The sequence below is a fragment of the Enhydra lutris genome, unplaced genomic scaffold, assembly GCF_002288905.1.
Source record: "Enhydra lutris kenyoni isolate GAN:26980312 unplaced genomic scaffold, ASM228890v2 scaffoldscaffold2, whole genome shotgun sequence".
Taxonomy (NCBI): domain Eukaryota; kingdom Metazoa; phylum Chordata; class Mammalia; order Carnivora; family Mustelidae; genus Enhydra; species Enhydra lutris.
The window spans coordinates 76,017,687-76,039,029 of NW_019154086.1; the positions used below are offsets into that span (position 1 = coordinate 76,017,687).

The following is a 21,343-nucleotide window of genomic DNA, read 5'->3' on the forward strand; positions in this document are numbered from 1 at the left end:
TTTGTGCTTTCACTCTGTCTGTCCTTCTTTCTCTCTAAATTAAATAAATAAATCTTTAAAAGCTAAACAGAAATAAAATGTCCCCCTTTATGTCATTCTGGTAAATTTGACAAAGGCTAAAATCATCATAATCATCATCATCATCACAGTAACAATAAAAAAAAATACAGTAATAGTCCTTACATTTAGTGTATATTTTGAAACATGTTTAAATTGAGAAAAGCCAAATCAAAAAATAACTACATAGTTATTATAGTAGATTGTCTCCATGAGCTGTTTCCTTTAGGATAAAAAGGTTTTATTTATATCTTTTATTAATGGGAAGAAAAAATATTTTACAAATTATTTTTGTTTTCCCAATATCATCACGTTTTTAATTTTTTTACTGAGTATAGTTGACACACAGTGTTATATTTGGTTCAAGTGTATAACCCAGTGATTCAATATTTCTTTGCTGTGCTCACCACAGTGTAGCTACTATCCGTCACCATACAATGTTACGGTATCATTTACTATATTCCTGATGCCGTGTCCTTTATTCCTGTGACTTATTCATTCCATAACTAGCAGCCTGTATAGCACTTTCCTCTTCAACCATTTTGCTCCCTGCCCCTCAATTCCCTCCCTCTGGCAACCATCAGTTTGCTCTTTGTATTTAAAGGTCTGATTCTACTTTTTGTTTGTTTATTCATTTGTTTTGGTTTTTAGATTCCACAAAAGAGTGAAATCATACATTAGGTATTTGTCTTTCTCAGTCTGATTCACTTAGCATAATCACCAAATTTAAGATCATTTTTTTTTTTCAGTATTGGTGAATAATGTTAAGTCCTGGGCAAAATTACAAAGCAAATAATCTTTTTATATATTCTTTTTACTTCTTTCATTGGTTCCCTATTTGTAGTCTCAAGGTTTTTCAATTTTCTTTTATAATATATAGACCTCAGAGAAAGTATTTGCTAAACTTGTTTGCAGTCATAAGGTATATGTTACCTTCCTAATGATAATAATAGAAAGCCAAACACTTATAAAAATTATTTGATTTAATCCTTACAGAAAATATGAAGTAGGTACATTTTCCAGATGAGGAAATTAGGTTTAGAGTGACTAGCATAAAGTTACTTAGGGAAGCTTGAATTTCAACCTAGTATTATCTGACTTCAGAACTTGAACTTTAAAAAATGTAGTGTTGAGGGGTGCCGGGGTGGCTTAGTTTGACTTTGGCTCAGGTCATGATCTTCAGGGTCCTGGGATCAAGGCCCATGTTGGGCTCCCTGCTCAGCAGGGAGTCTACTTCTCCTTCTCCCTCTGTCCCTCTATCTGCAAGTATGGTCTCTGTTTTTCTCGCATTCAAATAAATAAATAAATAAATAAACTCTTAAAAAATGCAGTATTGATTTTCAAGGTCACACTACATTCAAAAAAAAAATATATATATATATATATATATATATATTTTTTAATCTTACTCCAGTGGTTGTTAACCTGTATTTGGACACCAAACACTCTAGTCTTATAAGAGCACAGTCCATCTCTATACAGCACAGCTTATATACTGCCTCAAAGAATAGATAGGCTCTGATCATCACTTATGAGCTCCAGTGTAATCATTCTATGCTTTACTTTAATCAAAAACGAAATCACAAATTCTAAAATTGTAGGTACCACAAAGAAAACTGAAAGGCATTTTGAAGATCAGAATATAACTTTATGCAACTCTGTAATAATCACTAAAACAATCACTAAAATCACTAGCCTTGTTCATTAAAATATAAATTAAATATTTCCTCCTAGAAAAGGTATGCAAGTTTAACCCTCAGTATATCATTAGTGTGCAATGGCCTCAATCTTAGTTGTTGAGTGTCTTTTTGAAAGAATTCTAGGGGCACCTGGGTGGCTCAGTCGTTAATCAGCTGTCTTCAGCTCAGGTCATGATCCCAGGGTCCTGGGATTGAGCCCCACATTGGGGGGGGGGGGTCTCTGCTCAGTGGGAAGCCTGCTTCTCCCTCTCCCACTCCCCCTGCTTATGTTCCTTCTCTCACTGTGTCTCTCTCTGTCAAATATATAAAATCTTTAAAAAAAGAAAACAATTCTAAATACATTTAGAGAAAGTATTTCATGATTTGTATCCTTTCTTAGAGGTCCTCCAAAAAACAAAGAGAGAATTCACTTTTTAAGATAGATTTTAAATTATTCTCTCTTGCAATTATGATATGAAGGTACTGGACTCTTGTAAATCTAAGATACATTATGAAATTATAACAGTGTAATATTTTCTGTAGTATGAGGAACCTTGCTACTTTAGGATTCTATGAATTACTTCATCATGAACTTGACCCTAACTCATCAATTGTCCCCAACTATGCTAAAAGAAATGACATGATAAAAAAATAGATGTATGATGAAATCATCTAGAGTGGTGGTGTCCAATGTAGTAGCCACTAGTCACATGTGGCTATTTAAATGTCAATATAAATTGACTGCAATTTAATAAAATTTAAACCATACATTTTTAGTTACAAGATCTACATTTCAAGTGCTTTGTAGCTCCATGTAGCTAGACATCGGCTACTTACTATTTTGGGACAGATAAGAATATTACCATCATCACAGAAAATTCTATTAGACGGTGCTGGTATGGATGGATTATGCAAGAGTGATATAAATGAGCATGGTTGTCTCATCCCTATTTACTTATAGGGTTGCTTAGGTTTTATGTTTTCTTACATAGAAGTAGAAGAAAAGTTTGGAAATAAAAACACAATCATTCTAGTTTTGTTTGCTTGTTTGTTGGTTGGTTAGCTTTCATGATCAGTTGAGAATTCTGAATCTTTCATTTCCTTCTCAGAGTAGCAAGTAAAGAAAATTGACAGAGAAAGATATCTTAAAATTATTAGACAGATTAGATGATAAATTCAGAGAGAAAACAGTAGAACTCAAGAATCTAATGATGGTGAAACAGAAGTTTTCACATATGAAATCTCAGATGCATTTTATTAAACTCAAAAATCAATATATAAACAATTTGTTTCTAAGGAAACAAAGGGAGGACTTCATCACATAATATTTTGCAACTCGGTTTTGTTAAAAAGGAAATATGACAACATTCTTTCATTTTTATGATCTCTGCACATAAGAATTTATATAGTTCATAAGGGGATAAATGATGAAAGCATTTGATAATGAAATTTTAAAAATGAAATGCTTGCAATTACAGGGCAAAGATACCTTTACTGTCTTTGACAAAATTATGAACCATCATTTTTAGAGTATTTCATTTTGAAAATGCAAGTGTAAGAAGAACCAGAAACAATGACTAAATAGTACACATTTGAGATGTATATTTGAAATCTGACCTTAGTATTTATAATACGGTATGTTCTAGGAGCATACATGACAGTTGTTGCCCACTTTGGATAGATATATCATCAAATCCAGGAAATATGGAATAGAAATTCAAGGTCGCTGTATTTAAATTTTTATTATTATTATTTTATATATGCTGGACCAACATGGGGTTTGAACTCATGACCCTGAGATTAAGACCTGAGCTGAGATCAAGAGTCAGAGGCTTCACCACCAGAGCCCAGGTGCCCCTATATTTATTAAACTCTTATTGAAGAGTATAATAATTCTGTTTTTCCCTACCAGTTTATTATTACATCTAAACATTATTTAAAAAAAAAAAAAACTTACAACCTAAAAATCTAAAATAACGTGTCTCTTAGATCCAGATGGTGAATGATAATTGCATTCTTTCCTCACATATCAAGGATTAATACAATAAAGCTTAATATACAGATTATTATATCTGCCTTAATTATAATCAAATTTATAATGATTTTAATTATAAATTTACAAATATGGATAAAATTACAATATTGAAGAAGAAGAAAGTCAGAGGGCTGATACTACCCAACTTCAGGACATTATATAGCTACAGTAATCAAGACAATATGGTATTAATGTAAAAATAAATAGATCAAGGAACAGAATGGGGAGCTCTGAAAGTCAACCGATCTTTAACAAAGGAGCAAAGACAATTCAGTGGAGAAATGATAGTTTGTTTAAGAAATGCTGGAACAGGGGCACCTGGGTGGCTCAGTGGGTTAAAGCCTCTGCCTTCAGCTCAGGTCATGATCTCAGGGTCCTGGAATCGAGCCCCGCATTGGACTCTCTGCTCAGTGGAGAGCCTGCTTCCCTCCTCTCTCTCTCTGCCTGCCTCTCTGCCTACTTGTGATCTCTGTCTGTCAAATAAATAAATAAAAATCTTAAAAAAAAAAAAAAAAAAGAAACGCTGGAACAACAGGACATCCCCATACAAAAAAATAATCCACACATAGACTTTATATTATTCACAAAAGTTAACTCAGAATGGATCATAGACCTAAATGTAAAGTGCAAAACTACAAAACTTCTAGAAGATAATATAGGAGAAATCTAGTTGAGCTTGGGTTTAGTGGCAACTTTTTAGGTAACACTGAAAACATAATCCATGAAAGAAAAAAAAAATGGTTAAGTTGAATTTTCCTTAAATATGTTTGCTCTCAAGAAAGACACTTTAAGAAAATGAAAAGACAATGAGGAAAGTATTTGCAAAGGATGTGTATGATAAATGAGTGGTATCCAAAATGTGCAAAGAACTCTTAAAACTCAACCAGAGGGGCGCCTGGGTGGCTCAGTGGGTTAAGCCGCTGCCTTTGGCTCAGGTCGTGATCTCAGGGTCCTGGGATCGAGTCCCACATCGGGCTCTCTGCTCGGCAGGAAGCCTGCTTCCCTCTCTCTCTCTCTGCCTGCCTCTCCGTCTACTTGTGATCTCTCTCTCTGTCAAATAAATAAATAACATTAAAAAAAAAAAAACTCAACCAGAAAAACAACCCTATTAAAAATTTGGCAAAAATCTAAAGACACCTCACCAAAAAAGATATGCAAATGAAAAATAGCATCTGAAAAGATGCTCAGCCTCATACATCGTGGAGTTGCAAATTAAAATGAGATACCACCACTATTTAGGATGACCTCAATCCAAAACACTGACAACTCCAAATAATAGTGAGGACATGGACCAACAGGGACACTCATTCATTGCTGATAGGAATGCAAATTGATACCACCATTGTACAAATTTGTTTGCAATTTATTACAAAGCTAAATATAGTCTTACTAGCAATTCTATTTATAGTATAAGATAAACATTCAGATTTTCTAAAATTTCATGTTTTAATCTTAGTGACGTTGAGATACATTGCCTCTTTATAATCAATCAATTTGCCTTTTGCTTAAATTTGTTCTAATTTAAAACTGAATGTCATTTACTCAAGAAAGCTGAAAACTTCTATTCAAACAAAAACCTGTGCACAGGTATTTATACTAGGTATATTCATAATTGCCAGAATTTGGCAGTAACTAAGATAGTTTTCAATAGGTGAATGGATAAACAAACTCTGGAATATCCAGACAGTAAAATATTATTTAGCAATAAAAAGAAATGTTCTATCAAGCCACAAAACCACTTGTCAGAACCTTAAATGTGAAAGAAAAAAGTCTAAAAAGACTATATGCTATATAACTCCAACTACATGACATTCTAGGAAAGGCAAACCTATACAGCTAGCTAATAGATCATTGGTGGCCGGGGAGTTGAGGAGGGGTAAAGAGCAATCCAGTGGTGAATCACAGGGGGTTTTAGGGCAGTGAATGCATTTTGTATGATATTGTAACCACGGCTGCAGGACATTATAAACTGGTCAAAACCTTATAGAACCATACAACATAAATTGTGAAGAATGATGTAAAATAAAAGACTTTAGTTAACAGTAATCTATCAATATTAGTTAATCAATTGTAATGTGTGTACTACAATAATACACAATAATGATAGGGAAAATGCAAGGGAGTAGGGGTAAATATGGGAACTTTGTACTTTCTCCTCTATTTTTTTAATAAACGAAAACTACTTTTTGGGGCACCTGGGTGGCTCAGGGGGTTAAGCCTCTGCCTTCAGCTCAGGTCATGATCTTGGGGTCCTGTGATTGAGCCCCACATCGGGCTCTCTGATCAACAGGAGCCTGCTTCTCCCTCTCTCTGCCTGGCTCTCTGCCTATTTGTGATCTCTGTCTGTTAAATAAATAAATAAAATTTAAAAAAAAAAGAGTTCAAGCCCCAATTTAAGAAAAAAAACAACAAACAAACAAACAAAAACCCTACTTTTAAAAATAAAAACCTATAAATTAAAAAAAGTCTTTTGGACCCAGATAGTAAATAGTAATGACAATCTTTCTGATGTTAAGAGCTAATCCACTAAAGTTCAATACATCAATTGAGTATAGTTTTCTAACCATATATTTTTCTCTTATGTGTATGTACATATTTTCTCTTGTGTGTATGTACATATATTATAGTACAATCAGAAAATAGAACTAGAACAGTTTGAAAATCTTGGATGCTAAATATGTAGTCACTTTGGAAAAATCAACCTTGGGGATGCCTTGGTGGTTCAGTCAGTTTAGCAGCTGATCCTGATTTGGGCTCAAATCATGATCTTAGGGTTGTGAGATTGAGCCTCTGTTGGGCTCTGCACAGGGTGTAAAGCCTGCCTAACATTCTCTCTCTCCTCCTCCTGCCCCTCTTCCCCCTTCTCCCACTAAAGAAAAAAAAAAAAAAGGAAAAATCAAGTGAACTATATTTTAAAAACAGAAGTTATTTAATCAGAAGTTAAAAATATTGGAAATGAATCACTAATGCTTATTTTCTTAATATTTGCTTTTACTTGTCAAAATCATTTCTGTCTCATTTTCATATCCAGTTTTTTCCTTGATTAAATTGACTTAAATTTAACTGCAAATGATACATTGTCACCTGTACAATACATACATTCCATCATTTGAGAGCTATTTTTGACTGCCTTTTTATGAAATTAATTTGTATGCTTAAAATAATGTTAAAACTTCTAAAATAAGCTTGATTAGGAACTTCATAATAACATTGATTAGGAAAGGCCAGTTAAGAATATATTGTATTAGTTTAATATATGAATTTAATATTTGTTAAAATGTGGAATTTCTGCTCATAAATATATATTCATCTCTTCACTGAGATTTAATAACAAAAAATGTTTACTTCTATTAATAACAGAAATTTTATAGTAACAGTGAATCCCTGCACTCAGATCACTTAAAATATTTAATGATTCAATTATTTTAAATAATTCAATATTGCAGGGATAAGTAAAATATTCTTTTACATATAAAAGAAAAAATATGTACCTCATGACCACATGTGAATAATATACCATTATGGGCAATATATGAATGTATCCTTCCTGAAAAAGTTTAAAACTCTATTTGACAACCATATATGAAAATGAATTTAAGATGTAATTTGAATATAAGACATAAACCATAAAACTCCTAGAAGAAAGTATGGGCAGTAGGCTCTTTGACATCAGTCTTTGCAAAGATTTTTTTTTTTTTTTGAACCAGTCTTCTCAAAGGCCACAGAAGTAAAATTAAAAAAAAAAAAAAAGGAGTCCATCAAACCAAAAAGCTTTTGCACAGTGAAGGAAACCATCGACAAAATGAAGAGGCAAACTACTGAATGGAAGAAGATATTTGCAAATCCTATATCCTATAAAGGGTAAATTTCCAAAATACGTAAAGAACTTATACAACTTAATATCAAGAAAATCAAATAACCCCATTAAAGAATAAGGAGTAGGCCTGAATCTACATAAGACTTGGATGTCCAGCAAGTTTGTGAAAAGATGTTCAATATCACTCATTATCAGAGAAATGCAATTCAAAACCACAATGAGGTGTCACCTCACATCTGTCAGAATGGCTATTTATCAAAACAACACAAAATAACAAGTGTTGGTGAAAATATGGAGAAAGGAAAACCTTATGCACTGTTGGTAGGAAAGTAAATTGGAGCAGCCACTATGGAAAACAGTATGGCACTTCCTCAAAAAATTAATTGAACTCTAGGATCCAGCAGTTCCATCCAAAGAAAACAAAAGCAGCAATCTGAAGAGAGATATGCACCCTTATGTTCATTGCACCATCACTGACAATAGTAAAGATATGGAAGTAACCTAAGTGTCCATCAGTAGATGAATAGGTAAAAGTGTTTGTGTGTATGTGTGACAAAATACTAGTCAGCCATAAAAAACAAACAAATCTTGTCATTTGCAACAACACGGGGGGACCTACAGGGTGTTATGCTGAGTAAAAGAAGTCAGAGGAAGATAAATACATATGCTTTCACTTTCACATATATGTGAAATCTAAAAAAATGAAACAAATGAACAAAACAGAAATAGACCCATAAATAGAGGAAACAAACTAGGTTACCAGAAGGGGCAGAGTTGAGGGATGGGTGATAGATGAAGGGGATTGAGCGGTACAAACTCCCAGTTATAAAAGAAAATTATCTTGGGGATATAATGTGCAGCATAGGGAATATAGCCAATAGTATTTTAATCACCTTGTATGGTGACAGATGCTAATTAAACTTATGGTGATCATTTTGTAATGTACAAAAATATCAAATCACTATGATGTATACCTGAAACTAATAAAATATTGTATGCCAATTATACTTTAATTAAATTTTTTTTAAAAAGTAGGATCTCAAATAGGGGTTGCACCTTTATTAAGGTAGATAAATGTATCTTATTGCCAAGGAGCATAGATTACTTCATGATTCTAGCATGTATACATTACACGAGCTTTGTGAAATATTTTGAAATCTTAAAAAACACTTTCAAAGTATCCTCAGGCATTAATGTGACATTTTGTTAATCTAAATAACAATTTATTTTAATTTTTGAAAATTTAACCTAAAGAGAGTTCTCATTTCGCCTTTCCTGACTCCTTTTTCATTGGCCTCTAGGCCATAGATAATTTGTGGTAGACCAGATAATTAGATAATCAGCATTTCACAAGTGAGGCTCCAAATGAGTGAGATGTTATTTTAAAAATCTACTTGTAACACTCAGCTTTCTGTCTAATAAACCTGGATAGTCTGAAACATTTAATCAAGTGCTTTCTATAATATATAGAAAAGTGGTGGAAATATAGTTAATATAACAACTTAAAATAATTTAAAAGACACTGACCTGGGCTAGACAGGTTTGGGAGCATTGAGTAAGGGGGAACTTGATATGATGTGCATATATAAGCATTAACTTATATTATAAGCAAAGAATGGCACTATAGCCAAGTAGTAAATGATAAAAATATATTAATGATAACATAAGATTTCACAATTTGATGAACTTTATATATATTGAATATTTATGTTAATATTTATATGTTAATATTTATATAATATTGACTATTATACATATAATTTACCATATCGAATATATACACACAGAAACTTAAAAATTTGGGTTCTTATTTATCCATATGGGTAGTTCAATCCCACAGTACTAAAATGAGTTGTTAAAACATTCATTACTCTGAAATATTTTACTAATCTGTCTCTTCTGTTTCTCCTTTTCAATAACAGCTGACTTTTTGTGAAATTTTTGTCAGTGCCACATACAGAAAAAGAATGTTCAGTTATTTTCTTCTTTTCTGTGTTTTGTGCATACTTCTTGCTGTCCGTGTGGATACATTATTCTTACTGAAAATTAAATAAAATCTGACTTATACAATCTGTTCTTCTAAAAATTAAATCAGACAAATAAAAAGTTATTGTTTTCAAGGAGATTTGCATAAAAATAGAAAGATGAATTAGAATTTCCATCTATCAAAAAAGAGAGTGGCATTTTCCCTGCTCAGGTACAACATGTGCTGTTATTTGTTGAGTGAAATTTGCAGTTATTTGTGGTTCACAATGAAAAGTCTGCATTTTCGGGCGCCTGGGTGGCTCAGTGGGTTAAAGCCTCTGCCTTCGGCTCAGGTCATGATCCCAAGGTCCTGGGATTGAGTCCCGCATCGGGCTCTCTGATCAGCAGGGAGCCTGCTTCCCTCTCTCCATTCTCTCTCTCTGCCTGCCTCTCTGTCTACTTGTGATCTCTGTCAAATAAATAAATAAAATCTTTAAAAAAAAAAAAAAGAAAAGTCTGCATTTTCTTAAATTTCAAATTAAAAGACTATTTTCCTTCATATGGCATTAAAATTTATGATTAATATTTTGTAAGGAAATGCAGATTACTATGAAATACTTTAGAGACTGTGTCCTTCTAAATTGTGTATCATAAGGTTATGGAGTTAAAACATAGGCCTAGAAATATAATTCCTCCTACTATATTTTTTGCTCTTTGCCTTATGTGTTTAACACGTCCTAATTTATTATCAAACTTGCCTTTCCATAATTACACAGGATTTTAATTTCAAGTATAGTCATAACTTTCCGTTATGGTAGAATTATATATTTGGTTTTGTCACTCACCACAGAAAACAGTGACAACTCTTATGTTCTGGGGGTCCAAAATGCTAAATGTTCCTCCATTTGGGCCAACTTTTGTGGTTATTCATGATGGGGCAATTGTAAAACAATGCAGAAATCCTAAAATTTATGTTCCAAAAATTCTAGACTAATCACCTTCTTCCTTTTCAAATTCTTCCTTTTTCCGCCCACTTACATTGATAGAAATTTCTACATCATACATATTGCACATGTGTATCTATGCAGAGCTATGAAGACCACACCTAATTTGTTCAATTTGCTCTAATTTTAATGCAAACTACTGCTTAATCCCCACTCTCCATTCTCTGCTCTGCATTTCATCTCTGGGGAATGTTTTGCATCCCTAAAGGAACATTCAGCATTATCATCAGTTAGTTTTAATTACCTTCACATACTTGAATGGTGGTAAGCTGGATGTTAAAAGAAATAATTTAAATAGATATGGTCTTTGCCTTCTAGCCACTTTAATATTAAAATATGATAAAATGAGTTGCTATTTTTAATTGGATAGCAAGTGTAATATTTTTCATGTAAAACTTTCTAAAAAATGAGGCAATTGCCCTCTTCCATGAAGTTCGCTTAATAATACACACTGAGATATAGTGAACAGCAAAAAATACCCAGGAAGTATATGTATAATAGCTTCATTTTAGACTCCCAAGAAAGTAACAATGACTTTGGCGGCTAACAATTGGCATCTGACAGCTAAGCTGAAATATTCTCAAAAACATAAATGATTCTCTAGAATCTACACAATAATCAGCTGGAGCTGCCTGTGACTATGAGGTAGAAGCAGGCAAAGGCAAGTCTATTCCATGTCCAGTTCTCAAACAAGACAGAGACCAGGACACTCAGCAAGCACAAAAAATTAGCATGATTAACTGCTGCATCTTTATAATGGCAAATCTAATTATGCTTTAATGCTTTTGCTTTCTAGGTAAAACTTACCAACATACACATGCTTGATTAGCCCCCAATACTGACAGCACTCAATCCAGAATCCTCTTTAAAATATTCAGGACAAACCCAAATCTGTAACAAGGCTCTTCAAACTCTTTCTTACCAGGACCTAGAAATTCATCTGGTACGCATCTTCTCTGCCATAGCAAACTAAAATATCTGATTTTACTTGACTGTTGGTGGGTTTTTAGTGATTAGTCTCTGGCAGGTGACCTTTAATAAACGTTATGATTAATTATTTTCTTTTATTAATATTGAAAACTACAGTTAAATTAGTAATTAAATATTATTTTTAAATCTTTCTTCACTTTATATATAAGTGAAAAAAAGTTTAAGTCAAATGCTGATAATCTGGGTCCTCTTGACATATCAAATTATACAATTTCCTACATTTTGAAAAACATGTTGATAAAAAATAGGAAAGGGAAGGTGCTATAGGCTGAATGTCTGTGTCCCTCTAAAATTCATACATTGAAACCTAATTCCCAATGTGATATATTTACAGATGGGGCTACTGAAAAGTTATGACTAGGATTAGGTCTCTTACAAAAGAGCCGCAGAGTTCCTTAGCCCCTTCTGCCATGTGCAGACACAGAGAGGAGATAGCCATCTATGAACCAGGATGAAACCCTTTACCTGCTCCTTGATCTTGATCTTCCAGCTTCCAGAACAGTGAGAAATAAACTTCTTTGGTTTATAAGCCACCCAGGATATGGGTATATTTGTTATAGCAGCTTGAACTAACTAAGGCAAGTGGAACTCATTGAAAGTTTTTAAATGTCATAAACTAATTGTCTAGTATGATCCTTGTATAAATGAATTATCTAATTTAAAAATGAAAGCTCAGTTTTAGTAATTATCCCAAGGTGTCACTACAAATAAATGTTGAAATTTGAAGACAACCTCAGTTTGGGCTCTAAAATATGCTTGCTGTGGAATTTGTTTCAATGAGAATAAGAGGAAAATTAATGAAAATAACTTAACATAATTGAAAGTATTTAAAATAGTATAATAATAATTTCAATTACTATTAAACTAAGAATAATTAAAACACAGTGAGCAATAATTAAAAATCATAATCAGATTGACATTTCTCTATCAAAAAGTAAAAAAAAAAAAAAAAAAGTCTGGTCCTCCTGGTATCTCTGATCTTCTCTCATAAATACCCTCCAGTTAATATCCTCTACTCTGGTCTACTAATATTTGTTATTTAAATATATGTATAATATAAATATAATATATATTTATAATAATATAACATATAATGATATAATTTAATATATGTAATAAAATAAATATTTACATATAAACACATTATATGTTATATTCTAACACACACATACTTTCTTTGAACTCCATTCCTATCTCCTAAATCATACTCCTTATTACCTCTGCTTTATTTTTTTCCCATAGCATTTAATGCCCAACATGCTATAAGTTGTTTTTACTTATTTTGCTTTTCTGTCATTCCTACCTAGAATGGATGCCATGAGAAAACTGGAGTTTGTTATTGGTGGTGGTGGTGTGGTAATTTTGACACATGAAGACAATCTTAATTTGTTTTTTAATGTTATTTTTTTGGTCATGTATGTAACCCCAGTGCCTAAAATGATGCCTGTATCATAGTAGGCACTCAATAAGTTCTTACTGAATAAATAAACAAAAACAAAATAAAGTGAGGATTTTAAAAGACTAGTGCTTAGATTTAACCTTTTAGGGTTTAATGTAATTTTATATCACACACAAATTCAAACTATAACTTTATTACAGATAGAAACTTTCCAATATTTAAAAAAATGAAGTAATAGAATTCAGAAATGCAATCCTGTGGGCTTTACTTTTTTTAGCTTTATCTTATATATTCAGTTGATTCATTTTCATGTGAATAAATATTTCTAGATCACCTGTTATAGCCCAGGGCCTTGCTAACTAATAAAAACATCATTATTTCTACCATTTGTTAGTTGTGTAAACTTGACCAAATGACTCAACCACTATAACCTTCAGTGTCATTGTCCATAAACTGTGACGAAAGAGGGTAACTACTCATCAGATTTTTATGCTGATGCCCTAACATGAGGCATGAGATGAAATAATGCCAGTGAAGCATTTAGGACTGCCACTGACCCACTGGAGTCAGCCAATTAATGTTGTTCCTATCACTTGTCAGTAATGATGAAGTTGATGAAGAAAACATAATTGATATGCCCATGTATTTATAAAGACTTAAAATATCTCATATAGAAGGTAAAAATTGTCTCATTTTAAAAGCACAGAGAGGACAATACATTTATGTATAACAAAGTCACTTTCATACAATAAGGTCCACCCTCACTGACTCTGCCAAAATAACAACTTTTCCTACTCTACCCATAGGCATACACATGCATCAAGTCACCATGTGGAACATAATTAGAAGTTCTAAACTTTAATAAGGATATTTCTTTTATTTCTCTTCCTTGTCAAGAATGATATTCAGGGGGTGCCCAGGTGGCTCAGTCATTAAGTGTCTGCCTTTGGCTCTGGTCCTGATCCCAGAGTCCTAGTAATGAGCCCCACATCGGGCTCTCTGCTCAGCAGGAAGCCTGCTTCTCCCTCTCCCACTCCCCTTGCTTGTGTTCCCTATCTCACTGTGTCTTTCTCTGTCAAATAATAAATAAAATCTTTTTTTAATTTTTTTTTTTTAAAGAATGATATTAAAGCAAGAACTACCTTCCTCTGAATGTGATTAATACCAATGAAAGTAGTTGTACTTCACTTTGCTGAAGATTTTGCTGTACACATCTGGTAATTCAGGATATTTTGAAATGATTGTAAATGTAGATGAAAAGATTTGCTTCTGCTGAGATAAATGAGAAGGGAGTAGCTTTTACTTACAATGTATTTCTAGCACCTGCATGGCCACCTGAGGGGTGGCATTGAGGGACTCATGGTCTACTCTGCAGATCACAGCCACGCCATCATCGCTCCGGTCCACTCGGAAATCCAGTGTGCTGCTGACAGTGAATGTCTTGCGATTTGCATCCTCTTCTTTTAAATATTTTACATCTAAAAATAAAATGTACATTTAAAAATTTTGTGACATTATCTTTCAAAATGTAACAGATTTCATTTACTCAAGTCAAAACTAGAAGCACCATCTCCATCTTTTTTTCAATTTTTAAAAAGCAAATATTTGTTAATTTAACATTTAATTCTTTTTGGTTTGAGCAAATAAAAATACAACTACTTCAGAAATAAAATTTAAAAGTAACTGTATAAATAAAATAGAAGGGTGGGACATAAGACTATATTCCTATTGTGACTGTATTTTTGTTTTGTTTTGTTTTGTTTTAATACTTCATTTGAGAAACCAGGTCATTTTAGAATATTAATCTCCTTTCTTTAGATTTAAATTTACATGAGGATAATCTTAATTCTCTGAGCCTCAAATACAGTTGGGAAGGTGAAATTCACAACATCTGATTATGCCCAAAAGAAAGTACAATGTATTTGAGCTATGATTTCAACATGAACAATGTGAGATGAACTTATTTGCTAAAGAATACCTACAATGAAAAAGTTGTCATCTTTTATAAAGAAAGGGAAGAGGACATGGATGCAAAAATTCTCAACAAAATCCTAGCAAATTGAATCCAACAGTACATTAAAAGAATCATTCACCATAATCAAATAGGATTTATTAATAGGCTGCAAGGATGGTTCAATATTCACGAATCAACTAATGTGATACACCACATTAATAAAAGGAAGAATAAGAATCAGATGACTCTTAGCAATAGATGCAGAAAAAAGCATTTGACAAAGTACAGCATCCATTCTTGATAAATCCCTCAACAAAGTAGGGATAGAGGAACATACTTCAACATCATAAAGGCCATATCCAAAAGACAAGCAATGAATATAATCCTCAATGGGGAAAACAAAGCTTATCCTTTATGACAAGATCAAGATAGGGACATCCACCCTCACCACTGTTACTTAACATATTACTAGAAGTCCTAGCTTCAGCAATGAAACAACACAAAGAAATAAAAGACATACAAATTGGCAAGGAAGAAGTCCAACTTTCACTATTCCCAGGTGACTTGATACTCTATGTAGAAAACCTGAAAGACTCCACCAAAAAATTGCTAGAACTGATACATGAATTCAGTAATAGCACAGGATACAAAATCAATATACAGAAATCTGTGGCATTTCTAGATACTGATAAGGAAGCAGCAGAAAGAGAAATCAAGGAAACAATCCCGCTTATAATTACACCAAAAACCATAAGATACCTAGGAATAAACCAAAGAGGTAAAAAAACGGTACTCTGAAAACTATATAACACTTATGAAAGAAATCGAAGAAGACACAAAGAAATGGAAAAACATTCCATGCTCATGGACTGGAAGAGTAAATATTGTTAAAAGCAATCTGCATATATAATTTAACCTTATAAAAATACAAATAGTGTCTTTCACGGAGATAGAACAAACAATCTTAAAATTTGTATGGAACCACAAAAGACCCTGAATAGCAAATGCAGTCTTGAAAAAGAAAAGCAAAGCTGGAGGTATCAAAATTCTGGACCTCAAGCTATATTACAAACTGCATTCATCAAGACTGGTATGTCTTGATGAAGTATGGTACTTGAGCAAGTATGGTACTGGCACAAAAACAGATACATTGATCAATAGAACAGGATAGAAAACCCAGAAATGGATCCACAACTCTATGGTCAACTAATCTTTGACAAAGAAGGAAAGAATATCCAATGAAAAAATAAGACAGTCTCTTCAACAAATGATGTTGGGAAAACTGGACTGTGCAACATGCAGAAGAATGAAACTGTACCACTTTCTTAAACCATATACAAAAATAAATTCAAAATCAATGGAAGACCTAAATGTGAGACAGTAAACTGTCAAAATCTGAGAGAAGAACACAGGCAGTAACTTTTTTGACCTTGGCTGTACCAACTTATAATTAGACATGTTGCCAGAGACAAGGGAAACAAAAGCAAAAATGAACTATTGGGACCTCATCAAGATAAAAAGCTTCTGCACAGTAAAGGAACAATCAACAAAATTAAAATGCAGTCTACAGAATAAGAGATGATATTTGCAAATGACATAGCTGATAAAGGATTAGTACGCAAAATGTATAAAGAACATATCAAACTCAACACCCAAAAAGCAAATAATCCACTTAAGAAATGGGTAGAAGACATGAATAGATACTTTTCCAAAGAGGATATCCAGATGGCTAACAGACACATGAAAAGATGTTCAACATCACTCACCATCAGTGAAATACAAATCAAAACTACAATGAGATATACCACTTCACACCTGTCAGAATGGCTAAAATTAAGAATACAGGAAACTATAGATGTTGGCAAGGATGTGGAGAAAGTAGAACCCTCTTACACTGTTGGTGGGAATACAAACTGATGCAGCCACTCTGGAAAATAGTAAGGAGGTTCCTCAAACAGTTAAAAATAGAACATTCCTGTGATCCAGCAATTACACTACTGGTTATTTACCCAAAGGATACAAAAATTCTGATTCAAATGGACACATGCACCCCGATATTTATAGCAGCTCTATCAATAATAGCCAAGTTACAGAAAATAGCCCAAATATCCATCACTGATGAATGGATAAAGAAAATGTGAAATATTACCTAGTCATCAGAAATAATGAAATCTTTCCATTTGCAATGATGGGGATGGACCTAGAGTGTATTATGCTAAAAGAAATGTTAGAGAAAGACAAATACCATATGATTTCACTCATATGTGGAATTAAAGAAACAAAACACATGAACATGGGGGAAAAAGGAGACAGGCAAACCATAAAACAGACTGAGAACAAACAGGGTTACTGGAGGGGAGGTAGACAGGGGAATGAGTGAAATAAGTGATGGATATTAAGGAGGGTAGCTGTTGTAATGAACATTTGGTATTTTATGTTAGCAATGATTCACTAAATTCAACTTCTGAAACTAATATTACACTGTATGTTAACTAATTGGAATTTAAATAAAAACCTGAAACAACAACAAAAAAGATTTTGCTTGAAAAAAAATTTTTAATTGAAAAAAAATCATCTGAATAATTTGAATACTTAAAAATATATAGTTGCAGTGAAATTTACACTGAGATAAATGCTCTTTACTTGGGTGAAGGATTTATTTTAGCATGAATGAAATCTTGAGGAATACTTTTATCAAGATATATATTCATTTATTGATATTTTGTGCATGATTAAGATTCATTGCTAATTGGTACACTCAGGGATTATTTGATCTTTATGGAAAAGAGGTTTATAATATTTTTATTTAATTTAAAAGTTCTTAAGTCCAAAGTACTTGATAAGAAGGCGTAATTTCAATGGGTTAGAAATCAAAGTGATAGGCTATAGATAAGATATAACAAGATCTTAAATGTAGTTAAGGGAGAAAGCTGTTCCATTTTCTTACTCTTTCATTTCCAATGAAAAATGATAATTTCAGGTGAAGAGTTATGTTGAATAAAGTGCATAAAATATTTTATTTTATTATGTATTACTTTATTTTTTAAAACATTTAAGGACATATTAATTATAACAAAGTAATTTAAATTCAGTTTCTCCATTGTTATGCACTATACAAAGATTTGACTTTAAACGTAATATTGAATTTGAGGTATTTGGTAGGTAGATATTTGCGTGGTTCATTGAGTTTTACTTATTTCCAGAGAAGTCTGACTTTATCTTATTGTTTGATTTTTTTAAAAAATGGAGTAAGTATTAGTAAAGGATAAAACTAGGTAAATGTTCCATGTCTTGTTCTTGAAAATATATGATTGTGTTCACAAATTAAGAAAAAAATACCTAATAAAGACTTTACCATTACAAATTTTTTATGTAATTTAGACAGTTTTGAGAATAAGAAAAAAATTCTAACATTTGAAAGGAGAAAAACTCTAACATTTGAAAAGTAGGAGAACACAAAAGGCTTGATTCTATCTTTTTAACAATAAATCAATCATACAGGATACAAGATTTTTCATAAATATGTTTCATGAACATATTTTTCATGTTTATGAAAATATGAACATGAACATATTCATGTTTTTTTTGCTAACCAAAGTCATTTCTAAGATTTTTGCATTTGAAAATTAGTTTCAATCTCAGTTAAAAAAATTAGAGTAAAAGATGAAATTATTTCCTTTCAGTCAAAATATGTCATGATAATACAGATGCATTTAGAGCCCTTTGTTATATTAAATATATATCTGTGTGTGTGTGTGTGTGTGTGTGTGTGTGAGAGAGAGAGAGAGAGAGATCTTTTACTTTTCAGTGTTTTATAGATTTATACAAAGTGTTGTCTCATTTTTATATTTTATATTCTTTCCTTTAAATCCATGTCCAGCATTTTCTGGTTTGTAGCTCTAAGCAGTAGCAGTATAAGAAAATTTAGATCTCTTAACAAACCACTTTTATAATTATGTTATATATTATATGAAAAATATCTAAAATATTCCTAATTGTTTAATTTTAATCACAGCTGTATTTTAAAAACCCACACATCTGCTTCCTTTACCTGATTCCTTTACAAAAATATCACTAAAGGGGCGCCTAGGTGGCTCAGTGGGTTAAAGCCTCTGCCTTCAGCTCAGGTCATGATCCCAGGATCCCAGGATCCTGGGATCAAGCCCCACATCAGGCTCTCTGCTCAGCCAGGAGCCTGCTTCCTTTCCTCTCTCTCTGCCTGACTCTCTGCCTACTTGTGATCTCCGTATCTCAAATAAATAGATAAAATCTTTTAAAAAATCACTTAATATAATATTAATTGGACACATAAAATCTGATAGCAATTGTGTATAACATAAAATTTTAACGAACATCATTCAAATAGAATAAAGTATAATTTGTTATTTTTAATATTAGCCTATGGCACAGCCTATAGTGTTCCTAGAAGCTATAAGATGAATAAAAAAAAAATCAAGAAGAGCCAATCATATTATCTTTTCCTATATTTTATAGGATCTTCTTATCCCCACTCCCCAAAAATACAGGGAGAAAATCGTAATTAAAATTTATCTGTGTTTTTGCTTTCTAGCTTTATAAAATAACTGATGCATTCATAGTTCTAGAATCAATAGACTTTTTTTTTTATATTGTGCAATTTGCTGATTACATGTGTACTCTTCTTTCAAGCTCTGTTTTGTTTCAGGGTTTCCATTTTTTCTCCTTTGCCATGTCCTTCAACAACATTGCAATCTAGAGCAGCATTTTTCAAAATGGGATGTGCATACACACCACCTTTGGATCTTGGTAAAATGTAGAATCTGATTCAATATTTTGTAGGATGGAGCCTTAAAGTCTCCTGCTGGCCCATGGACGTATTTTGAGGAGCAAGGGTAAAGTAAATGACACATCAAAACCAGAGATGTGAGGGAGGAGCAAGATGGGGAGGAGTAGGAGACCCAAAGTTCATCTGGTCCCAGGAATTCAGCTAAATAGTTATCAAACCATTCTGAGCACCTACAAACTCAACAGGAGATAGAAGAGAAGAATAGCAGCAACTCTATGAACAGAAAAGCAGCTGGAGGGTCAGATGTGCAGAGAAGTGAATCTGAGGTGATAGATGGGAAGATAGACCATATCAGGGAGAAGCCAGCTCCCAGCAAGCTGTAGAAGAGTGGAGCACAAAATGTGAAACTTTAGAAGTATACTCCACTGAAGGACATCACTCCAGAGGTTCAGCGGGTGTGGAGCCTTGAAAGGACAGTGTGGTCTCAGAACCTGTGGGGTCACTAAAAGACCAGGGGTGTCTGAGTGTGGCAAACCTCCCAGGTATCAGAGTGGGGAAGCTGACTGCAGAGACAGAGCCAAGGAGCAGACTCTCAGCTCGGGGTTACCTTAAACCATGATCCGTGGCACATTCACACCACTGGTCTTCAAGCAGGAATACCACAAGTGGCAGATCCAGGGAGACCCCCTCCTTCCTCCTCTGGGAGGAGCCTCACGGGAGTGTGCTGCAGGAATCTGCTGGATTTGGAGTCTCCAAATGGGGCCGTGCATCAGAGATAGAAATTCTTGGTCACAGGCCAGGTGAACTTGGAGTTCAGCCAGAGACCAGGGAGACCAGGGGGATTGACTGCTTTTCTCTGAGGGTGCACTGAGGAGTGGGGCCCTGAGCTCTCAGCTCCTATGGGGCTGGATATTTGGAGGCCGCCATTTTCATTCCCATCCTCCAAAGCTGTATGGAAAGCATTCAGGGAACAAAAGCTCCTTCAATCAAACCCGACCAGATTACTTAGCCTGGCCACTGGCAAAGGCAGTGCAATTCCACCTTGGGCAAAGACATTTGAGAATCACTGCAAGAGGCTCCTCCCCCAGAAGATCAGGAAGAACAGCCAGCCAAGACCAAGTTCACCAATCAATGAGAATTGTGGAACTCCAGAGCTAGGGGAATGCAACACATAGTATCATGGTTCTTTTCACATGATTCTTTAGTCTTTCAGAGTTAAACTTTTCAAGTTTTATTTTTACTTATTATATTTTAAAAAATTTTCCTCTTTCCTACTTTAACCTCTTTGACTATTTTGTCTTATCCATATCTTTTTTAAAAATATTTTAAAATTTTCATTGTTATAATCATATTCTATCCCTTCATTGTACTTAACCTTATTTTTTGTATACATATAGGTTTATCTTTCTTTAAAATTTTGGGATACAGTTTCTTCTAACAGATCAAAATATACCCTAATCTAGCACATGACTTTGTTCTAGTCTCCAGTCTGATCACATTCCATCCTCTATTTTTTTCTTTTTTCAACCAATTTCTTATCAATTCCTTTTTAGAATCTTTTTAAATTTTCATCTTTACAGTCATATGCTATTCCTTCATTGTGTTTACCTATATATATATATATATATTTTTTTTTTTTTTCTCCCTCCATTCTTCTCCCTCTAGTTTCAGGTCTCTT

At 33.2% G+C, this 21,343-nt stretch overlaps 1 protein-coding gene across 2 annotated transcripts in view; it reads right to left on the bottom strand.

Moving 5' to 3' along the window:
- The window catches only part of LOC111148594 (cell adhesion molecule 2), a 1,205,598-nt gene that overhangs the window by 126,812 nt on the left and 1,057,443 nt on the right, over nt 1-21,343 (bottom strand). For both annotated transcript variants that reach the window (XM_022505305.1, XM_022505297.1), the window contains one exon: nt 14,254-14,424. In XM_022505305.1, the coding sequence (XP_022361013.1) occupies nt 14,254-14,424 (171 nt within the window). The remainder of the gene's footprint in view (nt 1-14,253; nt 14,425-21,343) is intronic.